The following is a 25,891-nucleotide window of genomic DNA, read 5'->3' as shown; positions in this document are numbered from 1 at the left end:
GTAAACTATCAAAAAGAGCTTGCTGTAAAATTTCAACACTGTTATTATACAGGAACGATTATTATTATTGTTACGAATATATCTCTCGGTATGACGAAACCCAAGAAGATATGGAAGGTATGAAGGCGATCTTGTGGAACTCGAGAACACTAGTGGAAAGCGGGTAGGTGTACTCCTGTAAATTCCCAGAACGTCTTTTATCTCGGCGCGTAAAGAGAAAACGCGGAGACATTTCGGAAGAGAAGAGCGTCAAGTTGTGCGGCAACTCGCCGGAAACGGTGATATACATTTGCGGATGCGAGTTTCCCTCGCTTAGCGAAAATTCTCGCTTCTCGCGTGCGTCGTCGTCGTTGTCGTCATCGTCGTATGTACGCGTCGAATGATACCTGGGGTCGTCTTCGGAAAGTACCATGTGCGCCGTTCCCGTTTCACCGATGTGTGCATCGAGCTCTTCTCAGGATTACGTCGTCGGCAGTCTCTCTGGTTGTTGCGAAAGCGGCTGATGCGGAACGGAACGTCGACGTTTTATTTTCTGATTAATTTGCAACAGTCGCACGCGTGCACACAATGCGTATCACCTCCGCGCGATAAAGCTGGATTTCTCTGCATGCTCGTCGGTCTGTGTCCATCCATCGAGAGGATTAGCATAAGATTTTGGATGCAGAATGGACAGGAAGTTTTATCGATTCGTTCTGCAGAGTGCCACGCTCGGCTAACGAGGGAGAGAGAGGGAGAGAGAGAGATCTTTGTGGCACCTCTACAATAAAATATTACGTACATACTAATTTGTATTCATGAAAACTTATTCCAACTATCCCAATTGCTTTGACTCGGAATCTTAATGTCAAGGGTTTAGCTTGTTATACACTAGTTGCATATAGATTTTCCGTTATTCCATGCTAATGTAATCGATCGATCGAAGGAAAAATCTGTATATCGCAGATTTTTTTCTATACGAAGTTGGCTTGAAAGATGAAGACCAATGAAGAACCTGATCACCACGGGGAAGCCGCGAGTTTCGTAGCGCGAGGTCCAGTTCTCGGGCGCAATATATTTTGAGGATATGCAAAAAAGATGAAAGAGACGGTTATACCGCGATGTGTCTTTCTTGTATCTTTAGAGCGCAGCATTGCAGGAGCCGATCGCTCGAAAAAAAGAATTCTGTCCCGTTGCACACGCGTTGCGTTTGCCTCTCGTTTCGAGGATCCTACAGTGAGAACGAATAAATCCACAGAGGAGAGATCTTAGGCCCTCTTCGACGCTTTACCGCAGCAGGAGGATTTATACAGTCGATCCTTTAGGCGTGTGCCTCCCGTCTGGAAATTTGTCAGAAAGAAGCCATGAGCCCGGGGGCTTTGGAGAAAAAGAAAGAGATTCGAAAGGGAAGCTTGCTCACGTGAGAAGATCAAGGGAGGGAAGAAGGTCGAAATACTCACGATGCATTTATAAATATCGCCATTGTACAGGCACCAAGGACTGCATTTTTCATCTGTTGTTTGCTGTCGCGGCAGCGCCTCTGGGGCGGCACGAGCGTGTGAGCGGTATATTATCGAGTTTGGAATCCAACGCGATTTGGGACCGGTCGGGTTCCTGTGACCTAGCAGCTACTGATCCGAAAAAGCAGTTGACCTTTCTCTACGACGTATTCTTATAGGATAAGAAATGTCCTCTCTTTCGGTTCTGTAATCCGAAAGTTAGTAAGCGTAAAAAGAAGTCGAGGGAAAGTGCTGTAACAAAAAAGAGGATAGTTGACATTTCTAGCGAAATTTATGTAGGTATCATGAACTGATGTATCAGTGCTGATTCAAACTTCGATGACACTAATAATATTTCAAGAAGAACATTATGAAAAACAGAATGTAATTTCATTGAAATGTATTGACTTGCTTAAAATGATTTTTATACTATATACACATATAATTGCAGGCCCAGAATATGTCGTGGGACACAACTTTTATAAAAAAGAATCTCTTGACTTCAGCATTATGTTATCTTCGTGACATTATTGAACTTGCCGTTATCCATTCCGTTCATGCTCTCATTCGTCGAGCCTGCAGAAAGCACTTCTTCTCATATTTCGCGGTCAGCGAGAGTCGTAGCGAACACGGAGCCATCTCAATGATTCACGGTCATGACTCACTTTACTACCACAGCATCAAGGAGGGTTCGCGGTGAAATTTCCGAAGCCGAGGTAGCGACGAGCAACGGAAGAAAACAGCGGAAGAGGTTTGCGAGGCGAATTTTTGCAATTTCAATCGACTTCGATTTGATCGATTTTTGCAGAATAGACACTTGCACCTACCTGTTATTTCAGCCACCTTCATTTGATTTTCTTCGTAGTTTCAAATCACTACTAAGATGTAACAATGCAGACTGCAATCGTCCAAGTCTCCAAAAATCACACAAAAGTACGTAAACACACTTTATATATATTCTTCAGATCGCTCGATGTACGTGTCAGATAAGCGTCTTGAGATGCATGTCAGGTGGAGTTCTACGTAAATGGTTCTCTGGATTCCGCCCTGTGGGGTCAGTGTGTTTAATAATTTTTGTAGGATGAGTTTGCGCGGGTTATTGCCAGGAGAGCCTTGTTCCACCACGCAAGAAGTATCGCTCGCGGCATCGGTCGAGGCTACTTAGGTCGGGCTATCGAATCCGATAGCCAATGGTCGCTTAATGGCCGGTTATGCACGGGAGGACGATAAACCGCTTTCCTGAGTACGAGCATACGAGATGGAGACAGGCCCGTGTGCGAACTGGAATTCATGTCGCATCATAAATCATACCGCGTTGGTGTCCCATGAGCGACCGTTGCCGCGGACCAACCGCAGACGATGATGACGGCGATGACGACGACGAAGCTGATGATAATCGCGGCGACGATGCGATGACAATGATGGCGTCTGATGCCGTCGGAAACGTTCACGCACGTATAGCCTGTTTTTATGTGAGCATAAAGCTCACGCAATGCTTGTTCCGTGTACGCGAAACAATCGGATGATCTTTGAAAAAATCTGAATTTTTTCTCACAATTTCTTAATTTACTGATGCACAGCTGATGCGAGAAACGTTTCTCGATAATTTTACCGTAGCTCTTTATGAACGAGTATTCCTCGTACACGAATCGCTTATCTTATCCGCGAGTTACGTTGAGCCATGATCTAGTCTCCAACACGAATGGCAAGCGACGAGACATGACGATGAAAAAAAGAAGGAGGCTGCCGGACGTAAAAGTCGAAGATACGTTTATTACGGTTGAATAAAATAAACCGGCTGACGGTGGTTTCGTGGAGCGACAAATGCCACCGCGCGCGTTCTCCATCCATTCGTGAGGCTTTACGAGACATAAACGACGCATAATTCACCATTATCCATCGCCAAAACGGCGGCGCTGTTACCACTGAGACGGTAATTTATCCTAAGAACCTCGTCTTTGTCTCTCGCCCGCGGTATCGTTTGCTCACGTCTCGTTATCTTACTATTTCTTCGCGATAGTTGTGGCAGCGATGCATCCGATGAAACCTTTGCCCCTATCAATTGACTATTTTATTAATGCTCGTCCAGTTTTATTAAACAAGTAATGTGCACGATACTAGCTTTCCGGCATGTAATCATAAAATGAGAGATGTCTTGAATAAATATTGTTAACGTACGCAAGAAAAATATGTGATCAAACGTCTTCGTTGATAACTAATGTCTTTAACTATTCAATTATTTTTCTTTTTTCCATTAAATACACTGCGTTTTTTAAGTTTCATTATATTTTTTATTTATTTTTACAAAATCGTTGAGTTTGATAAAAGTGCACATGCATGCATACAAGGGGGGGGGAGAAAGTATTTTTTAACTTTAAAAATTTTAAACTTTTCTTGCGAAAGAAATTTCCCTTCGACGGACGATGCTTGTGCGTTGTGTTTCAATAGTGCATCTACTATCGCAGATTTGATTACTCGTTTCGCTCGTGCCTATGGACACTGTTGTCAATTTTTATTAGTTCTCTTGTTAATTGAAACATCGATATCAATTGATCGATCAATCATACTGTCGAAGCACATTCCAATTACATTCAAATAGATGCACTAAGTTTCCTTTCACATGTACATACAAATATCATTAGTCGTTGGAATTCTAAGATAGATATCATCACGATATCATTATTAGACGAATGAAAGTTTAGCATAAATAAAATATGATTATTAAATCTATTGAATAAAATTCAGGTGTTTCACAACATTAAAATACGATATGGGTGCGCATTGATCGATTGTTTCGTGATTCTGTCATCGACGAAATATTCGATTTCGATGCGTTGCTGATACTGTAACATTGCATCAAAAGCAACGAAGCAGAGGGACGCGGGCTTGCCGCACGTCGATCTAAATTACAAAATCGACTTTAGGGACAATCGATAGGTTTGTCGTTGCACTCAAACTATTGACGAGTGATCACGCGTGTCCACTCTAATATCAGATTTAACGTCGACATGAGGGAAGACAAACAGCGCTCGTATTCGATGATGAAACACGGGACGAGACAAACATATGGCCCCGAAATACCGCTGTAATAGCGAGATGTAAATTTACCGGAATAGACAAACGCATAGACGTATCACATTGCATCACGAAAGTTTGATGCAGTTTATTCGATGCATTTTTTAAGTTATTTGCCTGCGTTGCGAAATATTTCATTGGTATATATTATATATTGATATATAAATTATCATTCTCAATTGGATGAACACGTTGATAGTTTATGTATTTATATGTATGGAACACTCGAAATCATACGAGATGGGATCATTTTGTACTTGCTATACAGGGTGTCTGACATAAGGCGAAAAACCTCTCGTCCACAGGTAGATCTCGTCAAACTGAATTAGAAAGTCCTGTACCATTTTGCAAACAACCACGTAAAATTTCGAGTAATTAAGTAAAGAAAGTTCGCTCATTCGGCGGACGCGAGAGAAGTATGAATGAATAACGTAAAAAACGACTAGCCGCGCGCGCGACGCGATAGCAGCGAGTATCGGATTACAGCGGCAGGCGAGACGACGCGTGGACAACACTTTCTCGGCAACTCGAGCGCTTGAATGAGACGCTGAGAAATATTGTCCATGCGTCGTCTCGCCTGCCGCTGTAATCCGATACTCGCTGCTCTCGCATTCTTCTAAGAAATACGCTCGCGTCGCGCGCGCGACTAGCCGTTTTTTACATTCATTCATGCCTACTTCCCTCGCTACCAATCGCGTCCGCTGAATGAGCGAACTTTCTTTACTTAATTACTCGAAAGTTTACGTGGTTGTTTGCAAAATGGTACAGGACTTTTTAATTCAGTTTGACGAGATCTACCTGTGGGCGAGAGGTTTTTCGCCTTATGTCAGACACCCTCTATATTTAATAATCGCACACGTGTAACGTATTTAGGTTTACTATTTCTTTTTGTAATTTTTTATTATAACATTCCGATTGTGTCTATATTATGTAAAAGACTAAATAAGATTGATTCCATAGGTATTAATATATTCAGCACTGACCATGAGATAATTCAAGCAAATTGTCTTATTCGTCTTCTGAACGGGATTTATCGAATTCATGCACGCTGATGCGCGGCGTCACAATAATCATTTGTTAAGCGACAAAATAGTTTATAACTCCGTGAACCCGTGAGCGCACTGCACTAACGAACTGATAAACACGTCACCGGCAATTGTAACAGGACAGCACAAACGCACCTCCGCAAACACGAGCACAAAGAAGCTGAGAACGAGAAATGATCACGTCGATTCCGCAGCTACGATCTACGGCTTGAGACTACTGTTAACGATGACTCTCTCTTACGAACATGGTATCTCTTTGTTTTTACGAGTATTGCTGTCGGTTTGCCGACGAGCTTTATTTGTGTTTAATGTGCAACTCGCAATATGCGATCTTACCATTAGATTGGTCGTATATTTCGTATTTCTTGTGAACTGCAATGACGCAAACATAACACGTAATAATAAAATGTACATAGAATGTCAATAAAAGTACCAAAGAACCGCATTAGACATTTTCTTCACTATCGAGATTCTGCGTGAATTAGACTATATTTCTGCTCATCTATTAAAGAATTTGAATAATTTTTTCCAAAACAGCAAACTTTTCTTACATTTGAAACATTTTTGTCAAATTTAAACACTGTCATTGCTCTTTTTATAATATAAATTCAACTGCAAAAATAAAATTATAGTTTGAATAGCAGAAATCAAACTGTGGTATTAGACGAAGACTTTAGGTTACTGACAAAATGTGTTGTTAGTGAATAATGCATGCAAAAGGAAAATCTCCCCGGCGGGGAATCGAACCCCGGTCTCCCGCGTGACAGGCGGGGATACTTACCACTATACTACCGAGGACTTGTGATAAGCTTTCTGTTATAACAAGATAATAATATAATCTTCATGAGCAAGATGTTTTTATTTTATCTTTGTATTATATTAAATTTTTATGATAAATGCAATTAATTTGATTGTTTTTCACATAAATACATGAATATAAACTAAATTATATCTTCAAACAAATATGAATATACTGGAAGAAGATTATAATAACGAAAGGTACAAGTCCTCGGTAGTATAGTGGTCAGTATCCCCGCCTGTCACGCGGGAGACCGGGGTTCGATTCCCCGCCGGGGAGGATTTTTTTTTACATTTACCGCAAGTAGCATGTACATTTTACAGTAGATAAAAAAATTATAGTTTCTCTATTTTGTTAATTTTGCGAATCTTTGTGTAAAATTTATATTTTCTGTATAGAATTTGTTATACATGGAATGAAATGTATAATTACAAATGGAATGTGATTTTGTGTATACAATATTCACATTCTACATTTTATATTAAAAAAATTCAGAATTACGTGTACTAAAGAAGAGCAAGAGTCTAAAGTTAATATTTAGTCTCCTAATAATATACATGCATATATGTATATACATACATCACTTTTATATAATATAAAATTCAATGTTTGGAATTCAATGCTTTTGCTTTGAGATTTAAGTATCGCTGCTCGCTTGCAGGGGGGACCGGTTAGGTCTGTATACAACTCAAAAGCCAAATTTATTGACTGGTGGGACTGATAAATTGTTTCGGGGTCCGCGGCAGGGCGCAGTGGCGGACGTTATTGAGCCATTAAATCGTGATTACCCGCGTGTTATTGGGTGCGGTGACACTCTTCTCTGCTTCCATCTCGATTTCTCGTTGCAATTGCTCCTTCCTCTCACAAATGCATCCAGGCTCCATCCTGTCCTAAGCGCTGCGAGTTCGAATGTGCGTTTCTTCTCGCGTTCGTTTCTTTTCCCTTTTTTTCCATTGGTGGTAGTACCAACGGCGCGTACAAACCTGTTTCTTTTTTCATGAACCGCACCTGCGTCGTCCATGGGGAGTCTCGAGAGGAAATAAAAGTGGAAGGCGACCTGCGCGAAAAAAAGGACAGACTGAAGGTTTTAGCGGGTTTTCTCACGGTTATCTCTGCCGCTGAGTTGAGCATTTACGCGCGATATGTAAGATTATTCCTCTGGAAAAAGCTTTTCAAGGGAACGCCAACACTAACGTTCTTCAAGAAGAAAAAAGTGAGACATCCTATAACGGCAATAGAAAATCCGTGTTCGGCGTGCGTGCCAACGATAGTTAACGGCCATAATTGCAGTCTACATATACATGCTGAATGTGCTGCTATCGGGACTGAGTGTTCCATATTCAACGGTTAAGTGTGATGTACGAGTTTTGAATGTCGCGGCATATCAAATAGGTGTAATCGCGCACGTGAGGTATATCCCTCCTTTTGTCTTCCTTCTGCACTCTTTATCTTTACTTTCACGATAAATTACGTACAATTAACTGAACATATTCAAATCATATTAAAGTTTAATAATCACCTTTATCGCAGTATGATCTAAGTTGAACGAGAGTCAAACTGCTATATGTGAATTTATTTATTTGTGCAATGTACAAAACATTCAGATTTAAAACTAAATAATTAAAACTAAATAATTTAGAAGTTATACACGACTGATGGGCTTGATACTTGTTTGTCCGATTACATCTTTATTACAACGTGTCTAGCTTAACTGACGAGTGAGGCGTACGATTATGGGAAAACTGAAGTCGTCCTTTATCGCAAAATCCGACTATGCGCAGAAGGTAATTATTTCTTTCGGTCTTTCTCGCATACGTTCTCTGTAATTACGGCAAACGAATGTTATCATTGCCGCCTTATTAAGAAAATGATTACGCATTGCCTTATAATTATGTACTTCGAGATCAATTATTACGCTCAGCGAAATTACGTTTTTAAGTATTCTTTGTTAAGCAAGACTTTGCATTGTAAACACATAGAATGTGAAGACGCATTTCGCAAACAGACTTAGAAGAGTCCACAGATTTTCTCTGCTCTGGCAATAATTGTTCTATTTGTCAGTTGTAAGTGATTGATTGTTTTGCATTGAATTTAATCTCTTTATAAATAATATTATTACTTATTATAATGTGCTCATGTAGTATTTGGCCACGAAGAATAAAACAGACATTTAATAGCTGCATTAACGTTCTTTAGATATAATTTTTTTCTGCGAAAAGTATACAACGGAGCAATAGTTTTTTTTTGGAATTGTCAAAGATTCGTGCCCCAATTTCAGAAGCGAATTTCACGGCTAGAAAACATGGTGGATGAAGGTGGAGAAGAGTAAGATGGAAGGTTGCCACCCAAGTAGCGGCATTTGTTGGTGATTGTTCAGGGTCCCTGGAAGTCCACTTACTCTTCGATTCCTTTTGCCTTTTCGGCGAGCCCGATCGACCCGTCGTTTGGTCAAGCTATATATAAAACGCGAAGGGCAGGTACTGCCGTTAATTATCCCGCACCTCACTCGTACTCTTCATTCTTTACTACCTAGGACGAATCTGCCATGTGTACTATGTACTCGGAATCTAAGTTTGAAAAAATAAATACATAAATGTTAATTTATGTAAGTTTGTGCTATCTAATACAACTTGAGTTTATTTTAAATAGTAGTCATATCTTTTATTATGAAAATAGTATAATGAGGAATGAATAGTTAGAAATCTGATCTATTTAAATGGCAAACTTATACTTCACGAAAAGAATGAAAAAGAGCGTATGCTTTTTCTAATTTTTTAATGTATTTTAAGGAGGAATAACAGTTTCATCATCTCACGTTTTTCCTCTTTTTGTTACAAGTCAGTTGAACTTGCTTTTATCCCCTGTGAAATCAGAGTTGTACGTAATATGTGCGTAAGTTAAATCGAGATATACGAGCTCCAATTTAATTTCGCCCATTTGGGATTGAGATTTAAAAACACGGAAGTTTTTTAACTGTAACTGCGAACATCAAGTCGATGATAAACATGGTTAGTTTATTCGATTGCTTTTGCACAATTTTATGACCATTTACTCAAGCAAATGAACAAAAGATTTCGTTTGGACACGTTGCTATTCTGACGCGTGTTTTGTTCGCGGCAGAGTTAGAATACTTACATCTTTTGAAGTATGTATTAAGTAAAGATACAAATTAATGTTGTAATTTTAACTTTACTTTTAATATAATATTTAAAAGTATATGTAATAGTAAAAGAATATTCCACTTTAGGACTGGTTTAATCATATCTTCGACTGTTCTGTTTGAATGAATAATTATGCGAAATATCAATTCCGAGATAATCGAACCATCGGCTCATGCACACAACTCTCCGTAACATAAAGTTCATACATGTCATCTTTCTTTCTCTTTCCAAGGTTCTACTACCAGACGGTAGCAGATTACTAAGCGCAGGTATGACGGTAAAAGTTTGCGGACGCTGTGGTAGGGTCATGCTGGACACCTGCAGCGACTTAATAGTTTACGATAACCTGTAGACTTACTTCATGATGATATTTTTCGCTTCAAGACCTGAGAGAGGAAACAGGAAAGGAAGAGAGAAGAAGAGAGAACTGCAGAACTATTAAGATTATACGAGTGGGAAAACAAAAACGAGTGTTGTCAAACTTGCTCTAACGTTGCTTTATAAATTTGATACCGTGTGAGGGGTTCAACGTTAGAAAAAGACAAGATACATTCACTGAGTCTAGAAAAAGGATGTTATTCAAGTATTTTTTTTTTAATATCTGGAAGCTTTTTATGAATTGAAAACACTAAGTACATAGTTTACATATAAGAAAACTGTTTAGTTGATATTGCTGTGTAATAATAATGTAATAATAATGTAATTTTGAAGAAAAAATGTAGAAAATAGTTTTCTTAATGAAGATAAAACACTGATTTATATTTTTCGAATACATAAAATAGATAATAATTTTTTATGTTCCTTAGAAATTTGCAAAATCTAATGCAGCACGAACGGCTCATTAGCTCATTTGGTTAGAGCGTCGTGCTAATAACGCGAAAGTCGCGGGTTCGATCCTCTTATGGGCCACTTTTTTTCATTAAAATTGAAAGAATTACATCTTTTAAAAATATTAAATATGTAAGAATTCTTGTGTAAGAATTCTTAAAATATGCGTACGTCCAAGTTGGCCCATTAGCTCAGTTGGTTAGAGCGTCGTGCTAATAACGCGAAGGTCGCGGGTTCGATCCCCTCATGGGCCAAGTTTTTTTTGTTTGTAGTAAAGCAATATTCACAGAGGTATATAAAATGTAAAAAGTATATGAAATGTAAGTACACAATTATGTTAAATTTTCATAATGAAAAAATTAAGTTAATTAAACTCTTTAAATTTCTTATTTAATGTTAACATACAATACTATATTTAAATATTTTTCGATATTTGAAAAAATATAAGCATATCTTATGGATTTTTTTGCGCCCATATCCTTTTTTCTTATACTATTGTACCGGATCGCGGTTACGTGCGCGACTTATCAAGCCGGAAAGTTCGACCAACGTGGTCACGGTACTCTGAACTTCGGAAGAAGTACGTGTTTGTGGTCGCACAAGAAGCAGTGTACGAAGAGAGGAAAGAATTTGAGTTTTGGTTGAGTACGAAGCCAGTTTCGGAACGACCTAGGTCTCTAATTGAGTAACTTTTTCCAGTTCAATGCGGCTTGTTTGGTGAGGCGTTAATGGCATCGTTTTGAGACAGTACTGGAGAATAGTAGGCGGTGCTTTTGTAATAGGAAAAAGTTTTTTCATTGAGAAAAGCAATAGCCGTGTCTTATTTACTTTCGTTTTTCATGCGAGCGTAACAGCATTTATTGATTTCGCACGAAGTTTTTTATTCACGAATGCATTGAATAAAATGTTACATATAGAGAATGATTTTGAGAAATCTACGAATATTTTATTTTCTTATAATTTGCTTGGAAATTTTTTTACGGAATATTTCAAAAAGAAAAAAATATTCCGGTACCGGGAATCGAACCCGAGCCTCCTGGGTGAAAGCCAGGTATCCTAGCCACTAGACCATACCGGATTTCCTGAAGATATGACTTACGATATTGATGTAGTATAGTACTTTATTATGATTAATCAATATTTGGATGTAATTAATGTTATTTCGATTCTCTAATTTACAATGTTACAATTAAGTACTGTTATATTATCAGCATACTTAAAATTTATTAAATGTAGCAGATATGTTTCATAAGAAACCACTTGCTGTGCAAGAAAAAGCAAGGAAATATATTTAATTTAATGAATGTTATTATAATTTATATATATATACAACGTTGTTAAAATGTACATATTTTTATAGAAGAACTTATACGTAAATGGAAATGTTTCAATGGTCCTGTGGCGCAACGGATAACGCGTCTGACTACGGATCAGAAGATTCCAGGTTCGAATCCTGGCAGGATCGGAATTTAGTTTTGCACATTTATGTATTGGAATAATCATGTAACAAATAGCAATAGCAAAAGAATTGATAATATTGAAAGATATTTTTAGTGTATCATAAAATCTTTTTATTATTTTGTTGAATGATGCAATGTGTTCACGAATTACACAATTATTATAAAAATAGTAACATATCAGATTACGTTAAAATGGAAGCTTTTAAAACTAGAAAAGCTTCAAATAAAATATTATTACAGTTTCTCATATAAATTTGTGCGAATTGTACGGAGTATTATTCGCAGTACGGGAAGCCAAGATTCGATACGGGCTGTAGAGCTTTAATAATAATTATTATTATTCGCAATAAACAAAAGAAACTGAGTACTTTTTAATTTTTTTATATCGAGTTTGTTTAATGCATTTGAAAAGGATTATTAGAATTAAATAAAGAATATTGCTCTTTGTATTCTGAGGCTATAGAAATAAGGAGGAATAAAGATTGTGGCTGAATTTTTTTATATATGATACATTTACCGTAAATTATATTTTTGTGTGGAATTTGCATTTCGATAAAATGTAATAATATTTTATCCGATAAAAGTTTTCTATCTTTTCAGAATATGGTTTATATATTTATTGCTTCAACATTTTTACTTGTTTGCATTTTGCACCTGCAATATTGTGTATTTTAATAAAGCGATGTAAGAAAAGAAGAATCTTTTTGCAACTAGCATATATTTGAAATACAAAATAGATCTACACAAAATAGATGTATCTGTATCTGAAATTGATATCGATTGGATTCCTTGTTCTAATTTATTTGCCATAATTTATTTAGGATGCGTTTACGGATTGAGCTATATCGAAAGAATGAATTTATTAGATTGACACAACGTACACGAAAGAATTTCATATACGGAACGCAAATGAAGCAATCGTCAAATAATTGTCGAATGTTTAGCAAAACAAATTGGATGTATCCCAGTAAATTTGTTTTTGTCATCCTGCAAAGTTGAGAGATTTTTCTAACAGAAATAACGACCAAATAAGTGGCCTATTATATGTATAATATTAATGATTAATAATTCAACTTTTATAACTTGACATTTTAGAAATGAATGTGTTTGTATGCTTAAGATGGTGAGAACGCGGACTTCGGGTCCCAGTAGAAAAATATTTTTTTGATCATGTAAAAAGGCAAACTGGCTAAAAATATTTACACGGCGCTTGTATTGATATGAGAAAAGCAAATATTCTATATCTGATGTAGGTATGACATATAAAATTGAAAGGAAAAACATTTATTCTTTGAAATTTTTTGAAATTTATTGGTTTGAAAATGTCACAAACAATAAATAATACTAGTGACGAAAACAAAAACACGCGATGTGCTTCCAATTTGTTTTGCCTTTCTTTCGCTATATTTTCGTCTGTTCTCGATACAATCGTACAACTTCCTCTTTCAGATTGTATTTACGTCAGTTTAAATGCTCATATGCAAGGTAACTTTCTTAATTGAAGCAATAACAATCTCGTCGTTAAAGGCAAATTTTTCGCATTATGCACTTGCACGTGTTCGTTTTCGCAAATATGCTCGCAAATGTTCCTTGCGTCGTTTTATGTTACGGACTCTCCGGGCATTACGAGAAAATGTTTTACCCATACCCGAGTGGTTTCAACGAACGATGGGACTACTCGTAAAACAATCATTTCGCCATCTGGTGGCACGACTCGCATGCTGAATATCGGTAATACATAGGATATTATTGCAAAGAGGAACGCGTTATGAATCTGTGGGGAAAATCACGGAGAGATTGGCAGCTCAAGTGACGAATAATAACTGTGTATGTGTGTGCGTGTGTGTGTGTGCGCGCACGCGTGTGTGATCACTCTTCGAACTTTTTTAAAGTACACTAGAATATTCGATATTACCTGTTAATTTTTGAAAAAGCACTAATTGTAAGTGTATATAAATTAAGTTTCAAGCAAGACACGATTTATAGCACGTCTATTAGTTTTTCTTGCATCGACCTACTTCGCCAGACTGTAACAGTGCATTATTTATGCACTTAAGTATTGATTTCTTAGCGCGGGAGGAAAAGCATTAACCTTTCATTTTATTCAAATACACAGTGAGCTGTAGGCATAACTGTCGAAATTTAATTTTGTTCTCAATATTCTGATTTTCAAAAATCAGAAAAGATAAGATAATAATCAAGTAATATATAATATTATATAATATTAACTCTTATATATTTTTACTATAAATTATTATTAACCGTACTAATATATTTTTATGAAATAAAAATGCGTAATGGTACAGTACAGAAAATTACATCTTTTTTCAAAACCTTTTTTAAGCCATTTAACGTCATTGAACATTTTAATTTCTATGATTATACTTATTATAGATGATTATACTTTTTTTATTTGTAAATTAATTAAAACAATGGATATATCGTCCTGAATTATTTTAGTATTAGTATAATAATTGGTTTTTAATAATAAAAAGAGAAATATATATATATTTAGAGAGAGAAAGAGAGAATGCAGTTTTTATTGTGATATAATATATAAACAAAAGTAACATTTCTGTAATAATAATACTCTGACACTACAAATTAATTTGACAAATTACTGCTATAATTATGTAATACGTAGTAATTATTATTAATTAATCCTTTTCCCAATGCCATAGTAATACTGTCACACATAATCTCACTTTTTCTCTACGCAATATATTTTGAATCAAACATGAATTATCCCGGAAATCAAAACGGAGAAAGTCTTTAATTCCGACACTTTCAATTCAGTTTCTCACTTTCTTCTTCCTCTTTTTTTTAGTTTACCCAGTTTTTCTAATATCACTGAGATTTCATCGTGAGTGTTTAAAATTTAACGAAAGTATAGTAGAGCTTCTTCCAAGTCCAACATTCGAAAGTCCACCGTTCCGACGTGTAATTGGTGCCTCCGGATCATCCGCGGATGGCGGCCGTTTTGGTACTCTGATTATATAATCATCCGAAAGTGTATGATCCATGTTTTCATCCGGATCATCCGAAGATGGCGGCCTTTTTGGTGCTGTGATTATATAATCATCCGAAAGTGTGTGATCCATATATTCCTCTGGATCATCCGAAGATATCGGCCTTTTTGGTACTCCGATAACGTAGTCATCTGAAAGTTTTTCTAGAATCTCTGGATCGTCTGCATGCTTTGATAGTTCGATGATATCATCATCGTCCGTAAATGTTGATAGCGTTCTGGGAAAACCTTTGGCGCGTCCTCGTCGTTTGCGTGCGAGTGCAGTGTCACAGTATAACTGAATGACCGTCAGCAATAGAAGAATTCGAATCATTCGTGAGGATCTCATGATGATTGCTATAAGCAATTCAATAGAGATCTGGATCGTGCCACTGTATTCTGCCTCAACTGCTGCGACGTGCTTCTGTTTTTATAGAACGCAAATCGAAAAGACATTGAGGAGAATCGAAAAAAGCTAATGGATCGCGACATCAGCTATAAATAATAACGGTAATGCATTGTTTCATACTTGATAGGTCGGATATGTGGGATTACAATCTGTGTGGCCTCGTAATTTAATATCCGTTATATAATTTTATATCAGCATTATTCGTCGACGTTTCGATTAGACAAAGATTTACAAGCTAATTCCTTTGTTATTAAAAATGCGTTTGATGATTACTTTCTAGATGACATATGTGTGGAAATTTATGCCTTATAAGCGTATAAGAAAAAATACGTACACTCTTTTAAATAAGAGCAACTAAAATATAATATTATACGATAGTATCTTTGATACAAAGTAACACAAGATTTCAATGAAAATGATAACATTCCTCTTATTGCGTATCATACATGGACTTTTTCGTTCGTTGCATCATCCCTCTATCCCAGCATCCTCTAAGAAAAGCAGTATACCAGTTTTTTGTGACCTTCGTCATTTACTCCATCTCCGCATCATCCTCCTGTGGAAACTTTTCTCCCGGTTGTTCTAGCAGAAGGCGCCTTTTTTCTTCACCTGAAACCCCGAACATGCATCCCACGCGAGTTGTTTTTTTTCTCTATTCCGAAACGCATCAATCTCCGTGCACAAACTGATCCATCCGTGTTCGACAGCGGCTTTCTCGGAGCTTTTAGTCGTCAGGTATGCCCGACGAAAAAAGTACAAATCGTGTTTCGGACTGGATAGATGTTCTGCTAATGATAGACAAATGTATCGGCGATAAATCAATTCCTTCGAAATAAACTCAGCTCGAATTAAATTAAATCCAACTTCTGTTTGAGTAATTTTGCACTTTGCAAATGCGCGGCGGGAACAAACGTGCGATTATATCTTGATTATACAATATATTGATTATATTCGCTTCTTTTAATTATTATATTTCAGAATTAAAATCTTTTTATCTTTACCTGAGTTTAAGGAAAGCACAGTATTTTGTATTAGCATAGCAGTATCATTGGTTGCGCAAAGAATAGCGTAAAAACACGTAACTCAGATCGCACAGCAGCGTACAGTTGAGACACCTCCTTGCATCGTTCCTCAAAAGCTCGTCAACATTCGTCTACGAGCGCCTCAGCCATCCTGGTCCTCGACGTGCACTCTCATAAGAGCATCCGCCGTTAAATAAGTCTCCCGCTTGTGCATGAGGCTGAGAAGAGAGGCGACGAGTCAAACTTATATTAAACCTTAGAATTACCTGAGGTCTCAGAAATTTCTCCCGAGATTGCGCTTATAAATTTTCCACGAAATTTCACCGCTTTCTAAGGAGAAGCCTCCGTAAACATCGTATCCGTCCAGAAATTATGTTGGAGATATTACATCACTTTGCAGTTTCTCGTTTATTTTGCAGAAACGCTTCAGCGCGACGCGTGCTCATCTTCAATTATTACAACATATTTCGCGTATCTTCGATTATACTCATGTCTATTAATTGCGTTGTCTATTAATTCCGTCTGTCGTGTCTGTTGATTTTCATCGTTTCCGGCTGCTATGCTTTCCCGTTGCGAATACTGCACTTCGTGCGGCTCTCACTCGTTTTCGCGCTCATTAAAATGCACCCACAAGGTCCTTGTTCTTCGCAGATCTCTTACGAGTACTCTCGTAAAAGCGTTCGCCGTTAAACAAGTCTTTCCTCTAATGTCGAGGTACAGGCTGACGGGGTAACGAGACTTTTGAGAGGCCTCGACTTTAAAAGGCGTATCTCGTACACTACGTGAGTCGAAGTAGATGAACAGCAGGCACACCGCGCCAGAATATTTATCGTACATCAAAGAGTTAGAAATCCGGTAAGAGAATTGGTAGAAATCTGCCAGATTCCCTGTTTGCTCATCCGATCGCTTGATTTCTATTGGTTTATCGATCGCCTTTGCATTGTGAGAATTTTAGCTGTAATTTTAAATATAAGACCGGAGGAGAACTGGTGAAAGACCTGTAGAAAGAAAATTTCTTTTCTTCATTCCCGAGAAAATTGAATCGCTTGTGTAGAGAAGTAACTTCTTTAGGTTCCTTAAACACGAATCTGAACGAACCATATCTGAACAACTCTCAGGAAGGGAAACATACTAAAAGATATAAAATGATGTTTTCCCGAGGGGACAATTTTTTGCATGCCTTCATTGCACTTTTGCAAAAGAGAGGCAGTTGGAATTTTACTTTTTTTTTTATGGATGAAAATTATTCGAAATTAATAGCAGGAATTAGCAGCAAAAACGGTACAAAAGTGCTTAATTATACCGAAGCACCGGAAATGTGTTAAATATCTCGCGTTTGGCATTACTACTTTTCTCGCGCGGGATCGTTAGTTTTTAACCAGCGAAACAAGCGCACGATGCGCACGTGGTGCAAACGAACTAGTATCTCATTCTCGCACGGGACATCCCCCATCGCGGAAGATAAATAACGTGAAAATCGCATTTGGCAGCCATCCAAAATACGAAACACTCCGTCGCTCGACGAGGGGTGCGTATTAAATTCACAGCGTTCAAATTCCCGTGGTCGCCACCCCGTATCATTTAAATCCCTTTTCAGCTAGTTAAAATACCACGCGTATTCCGGAGCGCTACGGGGAAATTATTTTGCATGGGGATGGAGGGTGGTAGGAAGGATGGAGGTTTTAGTTTCATTTTCGTGCGAAGGCGTATGTGCGTCACGCACACGGTGCGTCTAATTTTCTACACGGCAGAACAGTGCACCGACTTAATTATTTCGACGTGAGACGTCCAAATTCACTGCGTGAGAAGAATGTGAATGCAGGATTTAATTTATGAAAACGCTGCCTGTGAATTTTCGCTGGTTGTTGAGGAAAAGTGTTAAAAATATATATATGTGACACATTGCATAAAGATATATATATGTGTGACATATTACACAGAAAGAAAACTTTTTGCTACCGTAGCTAATCATGATTTGCTAAAAAATGTTTGCTGCCGTAGCTATAAATTTCTAAACTACAGCAAAATGTTTGCTCTTGCAGCTAATGAATTAGGAACCTTATCTAATAAAATAGGTATCACAACTAAAATTTAGCTGTCCATATATTACGACTGAATTTAGTTACCACACGCAGTTTTTAGCTATGGCAGCTACTTTTTTCTTTCCGTGATATAAATGGTTTTGAAAGTATATTTATAAGAAGCACAATACTATTAATGCGTATTTCTTGTGAATTGCAAATGTACATAAAATAAATTCTGGAAATAACTTTATCGTGAATTTTGTAATATATATATACACAATTCATTTTTCTCCATTATTTTACTTTTATCCATTTTTTGCTTTAATAACGCTGTATATATATATATATATATATATATATATATATATACAGCGTTATTAATATATATATTGATAAACGCCGATTAAATAGCTTTCATATAATAGTATAAGTATACACATCTTCGATAAATATCTTTATGCTATTAAAATCGTTTCAGTAGGGTGGATTATATCTTGTTAGTTCATTAGTTCAACAGAAAATGCGACGTTATATAATTGACATAAATATGGTTTTAAATGGAATTTTCTTTTTTGAAAAGGACAAACTATGAAACATCTGTTTATATCGAGTTTTGTTAAAAAGGGATAAACGCTTAAGCCAATTTTCTCCCATTATAGTCGATTTTCTTCCTATTATGGATTTATATTTTGAATTGTTCAGCGTTTGTTTGACCACAATATATTGAACGCAATTACGAACGCATTTCTCGACAATCCTCGCTGCTGTTTATGCAACTGCACCGCCACATGTGTTATCCCCATTTATTAGCGTGAACTTGTTTCAATTGTCGCGCGGAAACGCAAAGCGTATAGCATAACGGTAGATAATATGCAGGCGTATTGGCTTAGTAACTACTAATTATTAAGTGAAAGCGATAAGATACGTTCACGCAGGGCGGATTATATAACGTTCACTCTCGACGATCCGGCGATTGCGCTGACCGATTTAGCGCGTGTAATCTCAGTTACTTGAACGTTCTTTTAAGTACTCATTAATCATTCATCTGTTTAGAATAATCAATTTTTAGTATAACTTCTAGTGCATTTATGTTTCACATATGTCTCGGATCAATATGACTAAACAATGTTTCATCGACCGAATGTTGCTTCAATAAAGTGAAAAACGAAAAAAAGTTCAAGTAATCTGATAGTGAAATGGAGACATAAAACAGCAAACGAATCGAATCTTATCATAGATAAGCGTATAACCCAGACAAATGATTGAACAGTTATATCATTGTCATTAGTATCTCTTTCGGAATTTTTACTGTCGGACGTCATCATTGGTGTAGCGATGAAAATTCATGACTATAATGAGCCAGACACCAAATTCAAGCTGTATCTCAGACAACTGTTGACTGCTTTGGGACCGCTGATGGGAATCATTGTGACCTGCATGACAAATGGCTACAGCGCGATTCTTCTTCCGCAGCTGAAGACAATTTCATCTAACAATAACGAATCTTTATCGGGATCTGCGGATGTGGATCACTTCGGAGCGCTCACTATTGATCAAGTGTCATGGATCGCTGCGGCTCCGGTCCTGTCGATGGCACCAGGTTACTGGACTGGCGGATTTATGGCAGACAAACTCGGAAGGAAGACTTCAGTATTGCTGCTGTTTCCAGTTTCCTTCGTCGGTTGGTTGATGATCGGCTTCGCTAACAGCGTGAAGGCACTCGTGGCGGGTAGGCTCCTCATCGGATACTGCGTCGGAATCCTGGCACCGATCGTTCCGATTTATGTGGGCGAAACGAGCGACCCTCTGCTGCGCGGTGTTCTCCTGGGAGCAATTAGTCTGAACCTATCGGTCGGCATCTTGGCGTGTCACGCGATGGGAACCTGGCTACACTGGCGGACCACCGCGCACATCTGCGGTGTACTACCTATGGTCTGCTGGATCATCTGCATGTTTTCACGAGAGAGTCCGATGTGGCTGCTTAGCAAGGGCAGGCTAGAGCAAGCAAGACGCTCCTGGGTATTCTTCCGCGGCGAGTATTCACTCGAGGAATTTTCTCTGCTGGGAACCGCCAAACTCGCGGAAATCTCCGACAGGAAAGCTGGAGAACACTCGATGCTACACTCCTTCAGGAAAACCTGGTCCTCGCGATACTTCCTGAGACCTCTCGCCATCATCTGCCTATACTTTTTTACGTTACAGTTTGCGGGCACGAACATGATAATTTTCTACTGCGTCGAAATGATTGCGGACATCTCGGGATCAGCATACGCGTACCTAATAACGTTGATGATTGATGCGATTCGTTTGATGTTTGGTGTTCTCGCGTGCTTTCTCATGAAAACGTGCCGCAGACGCACCATAACGTTTATATCCGGTTTTGGTGTAGCTGTTACTATATTGTCATTAAGCGCATGTCTGATGCTTGATATTGGTAGACCTTGGGTTCCTATAGTTCTCCTCGTCGCTTATACCGCTCTGCTGTCATTGGGATTGATGCCTGTACCCTGGTTGCTTTGCGGTGAACTGTTACCGCGGAAATTCCGTGGGCTTGGCACGGGATTAACATCCGGATTTGCCTTTATCTGCTTCTTCATGGTAATAAAGACGATGCCGGCTATGATGGAGCTCATGAAGCCTAAGGGTGCATTCGTCATTTACGGCTCCGTAGCATTAATTGGAATTAGCATATTATATTTCGTCCTCCCTGAAACCAAGAATAAAACTTTGCAGGAGATTCAAATATATTTCGATCAAACGTCTCATTGAAATATACAAACAATGGAATATTAGATAAATTTAGTGTTTGACGCACTTGATGCAAGAGGAGTAAGAAATAATATTTTTAAGCATGAATAAATCGTAATGATTCGTCTATTTATACAACGTGAATGAAATAAATCCATATACTATAATGCAGAATTACTATTTCTATATACATGCTAATAAATATACTGTCTGACACGTGTGACTATATATGCAGGTTGTCTCAAAGCTCGTGTGACAGCCGTTGATGAGAGATTCTTGAGAATATTTAAAACACTTAAAACCTATCACTACTGTGCAATCTACCGTGCCTGAGGGCGCAAACTTTAGGTAATTCGATTGGCCAACTTTAAACGCTTCCCATTTAAAAATTATTGTAGTCTCAACATTTTGGTATTAGAATATTCATCTCAAGAATCTCTTATTAACGGCTGTCACACGAGCTTTGGGACACCCTATATATAATTTATAATGACTCATGCATAATGAATGTGTAGTAAAGTTGATATTAAAATTATCGTTCTATATCGAGAAACCAATTCCTGCAAATATTAATATCTATGGTACAGTGGTCGGAAGCGGAAAGTACAACCACATATTCAAACTGCATACTATGTCTTCATTTAGTGCGCGTCGTTTTTGAAAAATCTACACAATTTGTGAACTAGGAACTTAACATGGAGATTTCAGTTTTGTTTGCGGCGAAGACGGCATTTGACGGTGATGCGGACGCGCTACGCAAGCAATCTTGCATTGCTATATAAGTGACGACGCGACGCGTCTTTTGACCGGATATATTTCGAACATGTCGTAAAATGAACCGACGCGTCGGAATAATGACTCTGCGACCGAAGCAGCGAGAGCAATAGAAATTTAACTGGCAAGCCCTGCCAGCACGACGGACCGTAAAATTGCGTTTTCACGTGATTATTGCTCGGACCACTTACCGCAGTGTGTGTGTGAAGTTGGCGTATCATTTCGCGGAAAATCATTAATTCTTGAGAGTTCTGGCTCCCTTTTTAATAGTTCTAGAGTTCCTGATGGGTTAAACACATAGTTCTGGCCATTAAAGCGAAAAAATCGCATAGTGCAAAGTGAGACGCCAACTTCACGCAGCGTCTCACTTTGTCCTGCGACAGTTTCCGCCATAATTCCGGCTAGATTTTAAAAGATCTACAGTTCTACATGAGTTCTAGAAAGAGTTCTAGCAAAAAAATTTTTTTTCATCTTTTTATAATTATTAAAGCTAAAAAATGATCAGGGAATGATGACTGGTTATTTTCGGGTTATGGTTAATTTCAGAGAGTTCTGTGCCTTATGAAATATTTCTCGTGTAGTTCTGAACATATTTAACCATTTTCCAAAGAGTTGTGAATGCAAACATTAACAATTATTTAATAAAAAATTTTTATCGTCCGAGAAAGACGTATCTACGGAGATATATGTGAAACGCTGGTCGATTTTCGAGAGTTCTGTGAAGACTAAAATATTTCTCGTGTAGTTCTGAACGTATTTAAGCGTATTCCAAAGAGTTCCGACCGCAAACATTAACAATTATTTAATAAAAAATTTTATCGTACGAGAAAGACGTATCTAAGGAGATATATGTGAGACGCTGGTCGATTTTCGAGAGTTCTGCTTATTCTAAAACAGTTCTTATATAGTTCCGGACATGTACAATGCCTTTCCAAAGAATTCTGATAGGAACCACGATTAGAAAATTTTTTTAAAAATTATTTCACCCGAAGAGTGGACGTTTTCGACTTTACCAGTGAGACGCTGGTTGATTTTCGAGAGTTCTGCTTATTCTAAAACAGTTCTCGTATAGTTCGGGACATGTACAATGCCTTTCCACAGAGTTCTGACAGGAACAACGATTAGAAAATTTTTTTAAAAATTATTTCACCCGAAGAGTGGACGTTTTCGACTTTACCAGTGAGACACTGGCCGAAATGTCGGAGTTCCGGCTTTCCTAAAATACTTTTATAGTTCCGCACGTACTTATGATTTTCCTACAGAGTGCTATGTATGAGAGGTGCATAGAACTCTTTAGGAAATTCATAAGTACCTTCGGAACTATACGAAAAATATTTGTTCCTATCAGAACTCTTTGGAAAGGCATTGCACATGTTCGGAACTATACGACAACTGTTTTAGAATAAACAGAACTCTCGAAAATCAACCAGTGTCTCACTGGTAAAGTCGAAAACGTCCACTCTTTGGGCGAAATAATTTTTTAAAAAATTTTCTAATCGTTGTTCCTGTCAGAACTCTTTGGAAAGGCATTGTACATGTCAGGAACTATACGAGAACTGGTTTAGAATAAGCAGAACTCTTGATAATCAACCAGCGTCTTACTGGTAAAGTCGAAAACGTCCACTCTTTGGGCGAAATAATTTTTTAAAAAATTTTCTAATCGTTGTTCCTATCAGAATTCTTTGGAAAGGCATTGTACATGTCCGGAACTATATAAGAACTGTTTTAGAATAAGCAGAACTCTCGAAAATCGACCAGCGTCTCACATATATCTCCTTAGATACGTCTTTCTCGTACGATAAAAATTTTTTATTAAATAATTGTTAATGTTTGCGGTCGGAACTCTTTGGAATACGCTTAAATACGTTCAGAACTATACGAGAAATATTTTAATCTTCACAGAACTCTCGAAAATCGACCAGCATCTCACATATATCTCCTTAGATACGTCTTTCTCGGACGATTAAAATTTTTTATTAAATAATTGTTAATGTTTGCGGTCAGAACTATTTGGAATACGCTTAAATACGTTCAGAACTATACGAGAAATATTTTAATCTTCACAGAACTCTCGAAAATCGACCAGCGTTTCACATATATCTCCTTAGATACGTCTTTCTCGTACGATAAAAATTTTTTATTAAATAATTGTTAATGTTTGCGGTCGGAACTCTTTGGAATACGCTTAAATACGTTCAGAACTACACGAGAAATATTTTAGTCTTCACAGAACTCTCGAAAATCGACCAGCATCTCACATATATCTCCTTAGATACGTCTTTCTCGGACGATTAAAATTTTTTATTAAATAATTGTTAATGTTTGCGGTCAGAACTATTTGGAATACGCTTAAATACGTTCAGAACTATACGAGAAATATTTTAATCTTCACAGAACTCTCGAAAATCGACCAGCGTTTCACATATATCTCCTTAGATACGTCTTTCTCGTACGATAAAAATTTTTTATTAAATAATTGTTAATGTTTGCGGTCGGAACTCTTTGGAATACGCTTAAATACGTTCAGAACTACACGAGAAATATTTTAGTCTTCACAGAACTCTCGAAAATCGACCAGCATCTCACATATATCTCCTTAGATACGTCTTTCTCGGACGATTAAAATTTTTTATTAAATAATTGTTAATGTTTGCGGTCAGAACTATTTGGAATACGCTTAAATACGTTCAGAACTATACGAGAAATATTTTAATCTTCACAGAACTCTCGAAAATCGACCAGTGTTTCACATATATCTCCGTAGATACGTCTTTCTCGGACGATAAAAATTTTTTATTAAATAATTGTTAATGTTTGCATTCAGAACTCTTTGGAAAATAGTTAAATATGTTCAGAACTACACGAGAAATATTTCATAAAGCACAGAACTACGTCTATTAAGCTGACACAGCCACTTTAGCACAATCAAATAAAACATTCATAGAAATTTAGTGCTCTTTTGTTGCTCTATTCCGGATTTTGTTGCTGCAGCCATTTCTTAAAACACAGTGGCTGTGCTAGCTTAAGTTTAAAGTTAGCACAGCCATATTAAAAAAATGTTTTTTAATAAAAAACAAGGCATAATTATTTAGTGCTATTTTGTTGCTAATTTGTTGCTTCATTCACAAATTTGTTGCACCACCCTTATCATCGGAACACTACCCTTAATTATTGCGCATTTAGCACAACATCCTACAACTCGAATTTCAGGAAAAATTACGACGGATTATGTCATTTCGATTTTGTTGCTTTACATTTTCGTCAATCCCGATTTTGTTGCTCCACCCCTATGAGCAGAAAGCCACCCCTAGTTACACCTACCCTGCACAACACATTATAACTCGAATTTCAGGAAAAATTACGACGGATTATGTTATTTCGATTTTGTTGCTTCACTTTTGATAGCTGTAGTCGAATTGGTAAAGACGTTATGGATTGTAGGGAGATTCATGTTCGAACCCTGGCTAAAGAGAGACATTTTTTGCAATAAATTGGTATTGAAAGTAACAGAACCCATGTAAAGCTGGACCCCCACCAACACCAAAAAAGTTCATAGCTATCAGAAAATTTAGTGCTAGTTATGTGCTAATTAGTTGCTCTATTCCCGATTTTATTGTTCGAATCGTTTAGCAGGAAATTGCGATCAAAACGGGGGTTCCATCTTAACGTTAAGCCAGCCTCTCCCATATTGAAAAAACTATATAGAATGCTCGAATCAACAAAACAACTACACTGGAATTTGTTGCTATTTTGTTGCTCTAAGATAGTGTAAATTAATTTAAAAAATATAATACTGTTTAAAAGATACTAACATCCGCGAACAAGTACAACGCAGCGCGTCATAACTCTACCGACAAAACTCATTGCAAGAAGGTATTGCTAAAAATTACTAACCATAAAACACTTTTACATGAATAAATATGTACAATAATTAAACCACAACTAAGTTAAATTAACAATTATTAAACAAAAATCAGGCAATCACAGACTAGGCGCTTTAGCGATGAGCTAAATTACTTAAAAAATTTGTTGTTCGCAAGAATTTGGTCTTAAACTGTTCCCT

At 37.4% G+C, this 25,891-nt stretch overlaps 2 protein-coding genes and 6 non-coding genes across 9 annotated transcripts in view; 6 read left to right on the top strand and 2 right to left on the bottom strand.

The window, feature by feature from the left end:
* The window catches only part of LOC105286029 (mannosyl-oligosaccharide alpha-1,2-mannosidase IA), a 738,960-nt gene that overhangs the window by 110,035 nt on the left and 603,034 nt on the right, over positions 1 to 25,891 (top strand). The window lies entirely within an intron of this gene.
* On the bottom strand, positions 6,323 to 6,394 carry Trnad-guc. Its single transcript has one exon. It is a non-coding gene; the product is annotated as a tRNA-Asp (tRNA).
* Trnad-guc lies at positions 6,603 to 6,674 on the top strand. Its single transcript has one exon. It is a non-coding gene; the product is annotated as a tRNA-Asp (tRNA).
* On the top strand, positions 10,392 to 10,465 carry Trnai-aau. Its single transcript has one exon. It is a non-coding gene; the product is annotated as a tRNA-Ile (tRNA).
* Trnai-aau lies at positions 10,565 to 10,638 on the top strand. The gene has a single exon. It is a non-coding gene; the product is annotated as a tRNA-Ile (tRNA).
* On the bottom strand, positions 11,391 to 11,462 carry Trnae-uuc. The gene has a single exon. It is a non-coding gene; the product is annotated as a tRNA-Glu (tRNA).
* Positions 11,777 to 11,849, top strand: Trnar-acg. The gene has a single exon. It is a non-coding gene; the product is annotated as a tRNA-Arg (tRNA).
* Positions 18,727 to 21,228, top strand: LOC105286030 (facilitated trehalose transporter Tret1). The gene has a single exon (XM_011350655.3). It carries the CDS (start codon positions 19,642 to 19,644, stop codon positions 21,073 to 21,075), a length of 1,434 nt encoding a protein of 477 aa, XP_011348957.1. The 5' UTR covers positions 18,727 to 19,641; the 3' UTR covers positions 21,076 to 21,228.

This window comes from Ooceraea biroi, chromosome 10 (genome assembly GCF_003672135.1).
Source record: "Ooceraea biroi isolate clonal line C1 chromosome 10, Obir_v5.4, whole genome shotgun sequence".
NCBI lineage: Eukaryota > Metazoa > Arthropoda > Insecta > Hymenoptera > Formicidae > Ooceraea > Ooceraea biroi.
This window is presented reverse-complemented; position numbering and strand designations above follow the sequence as displayed.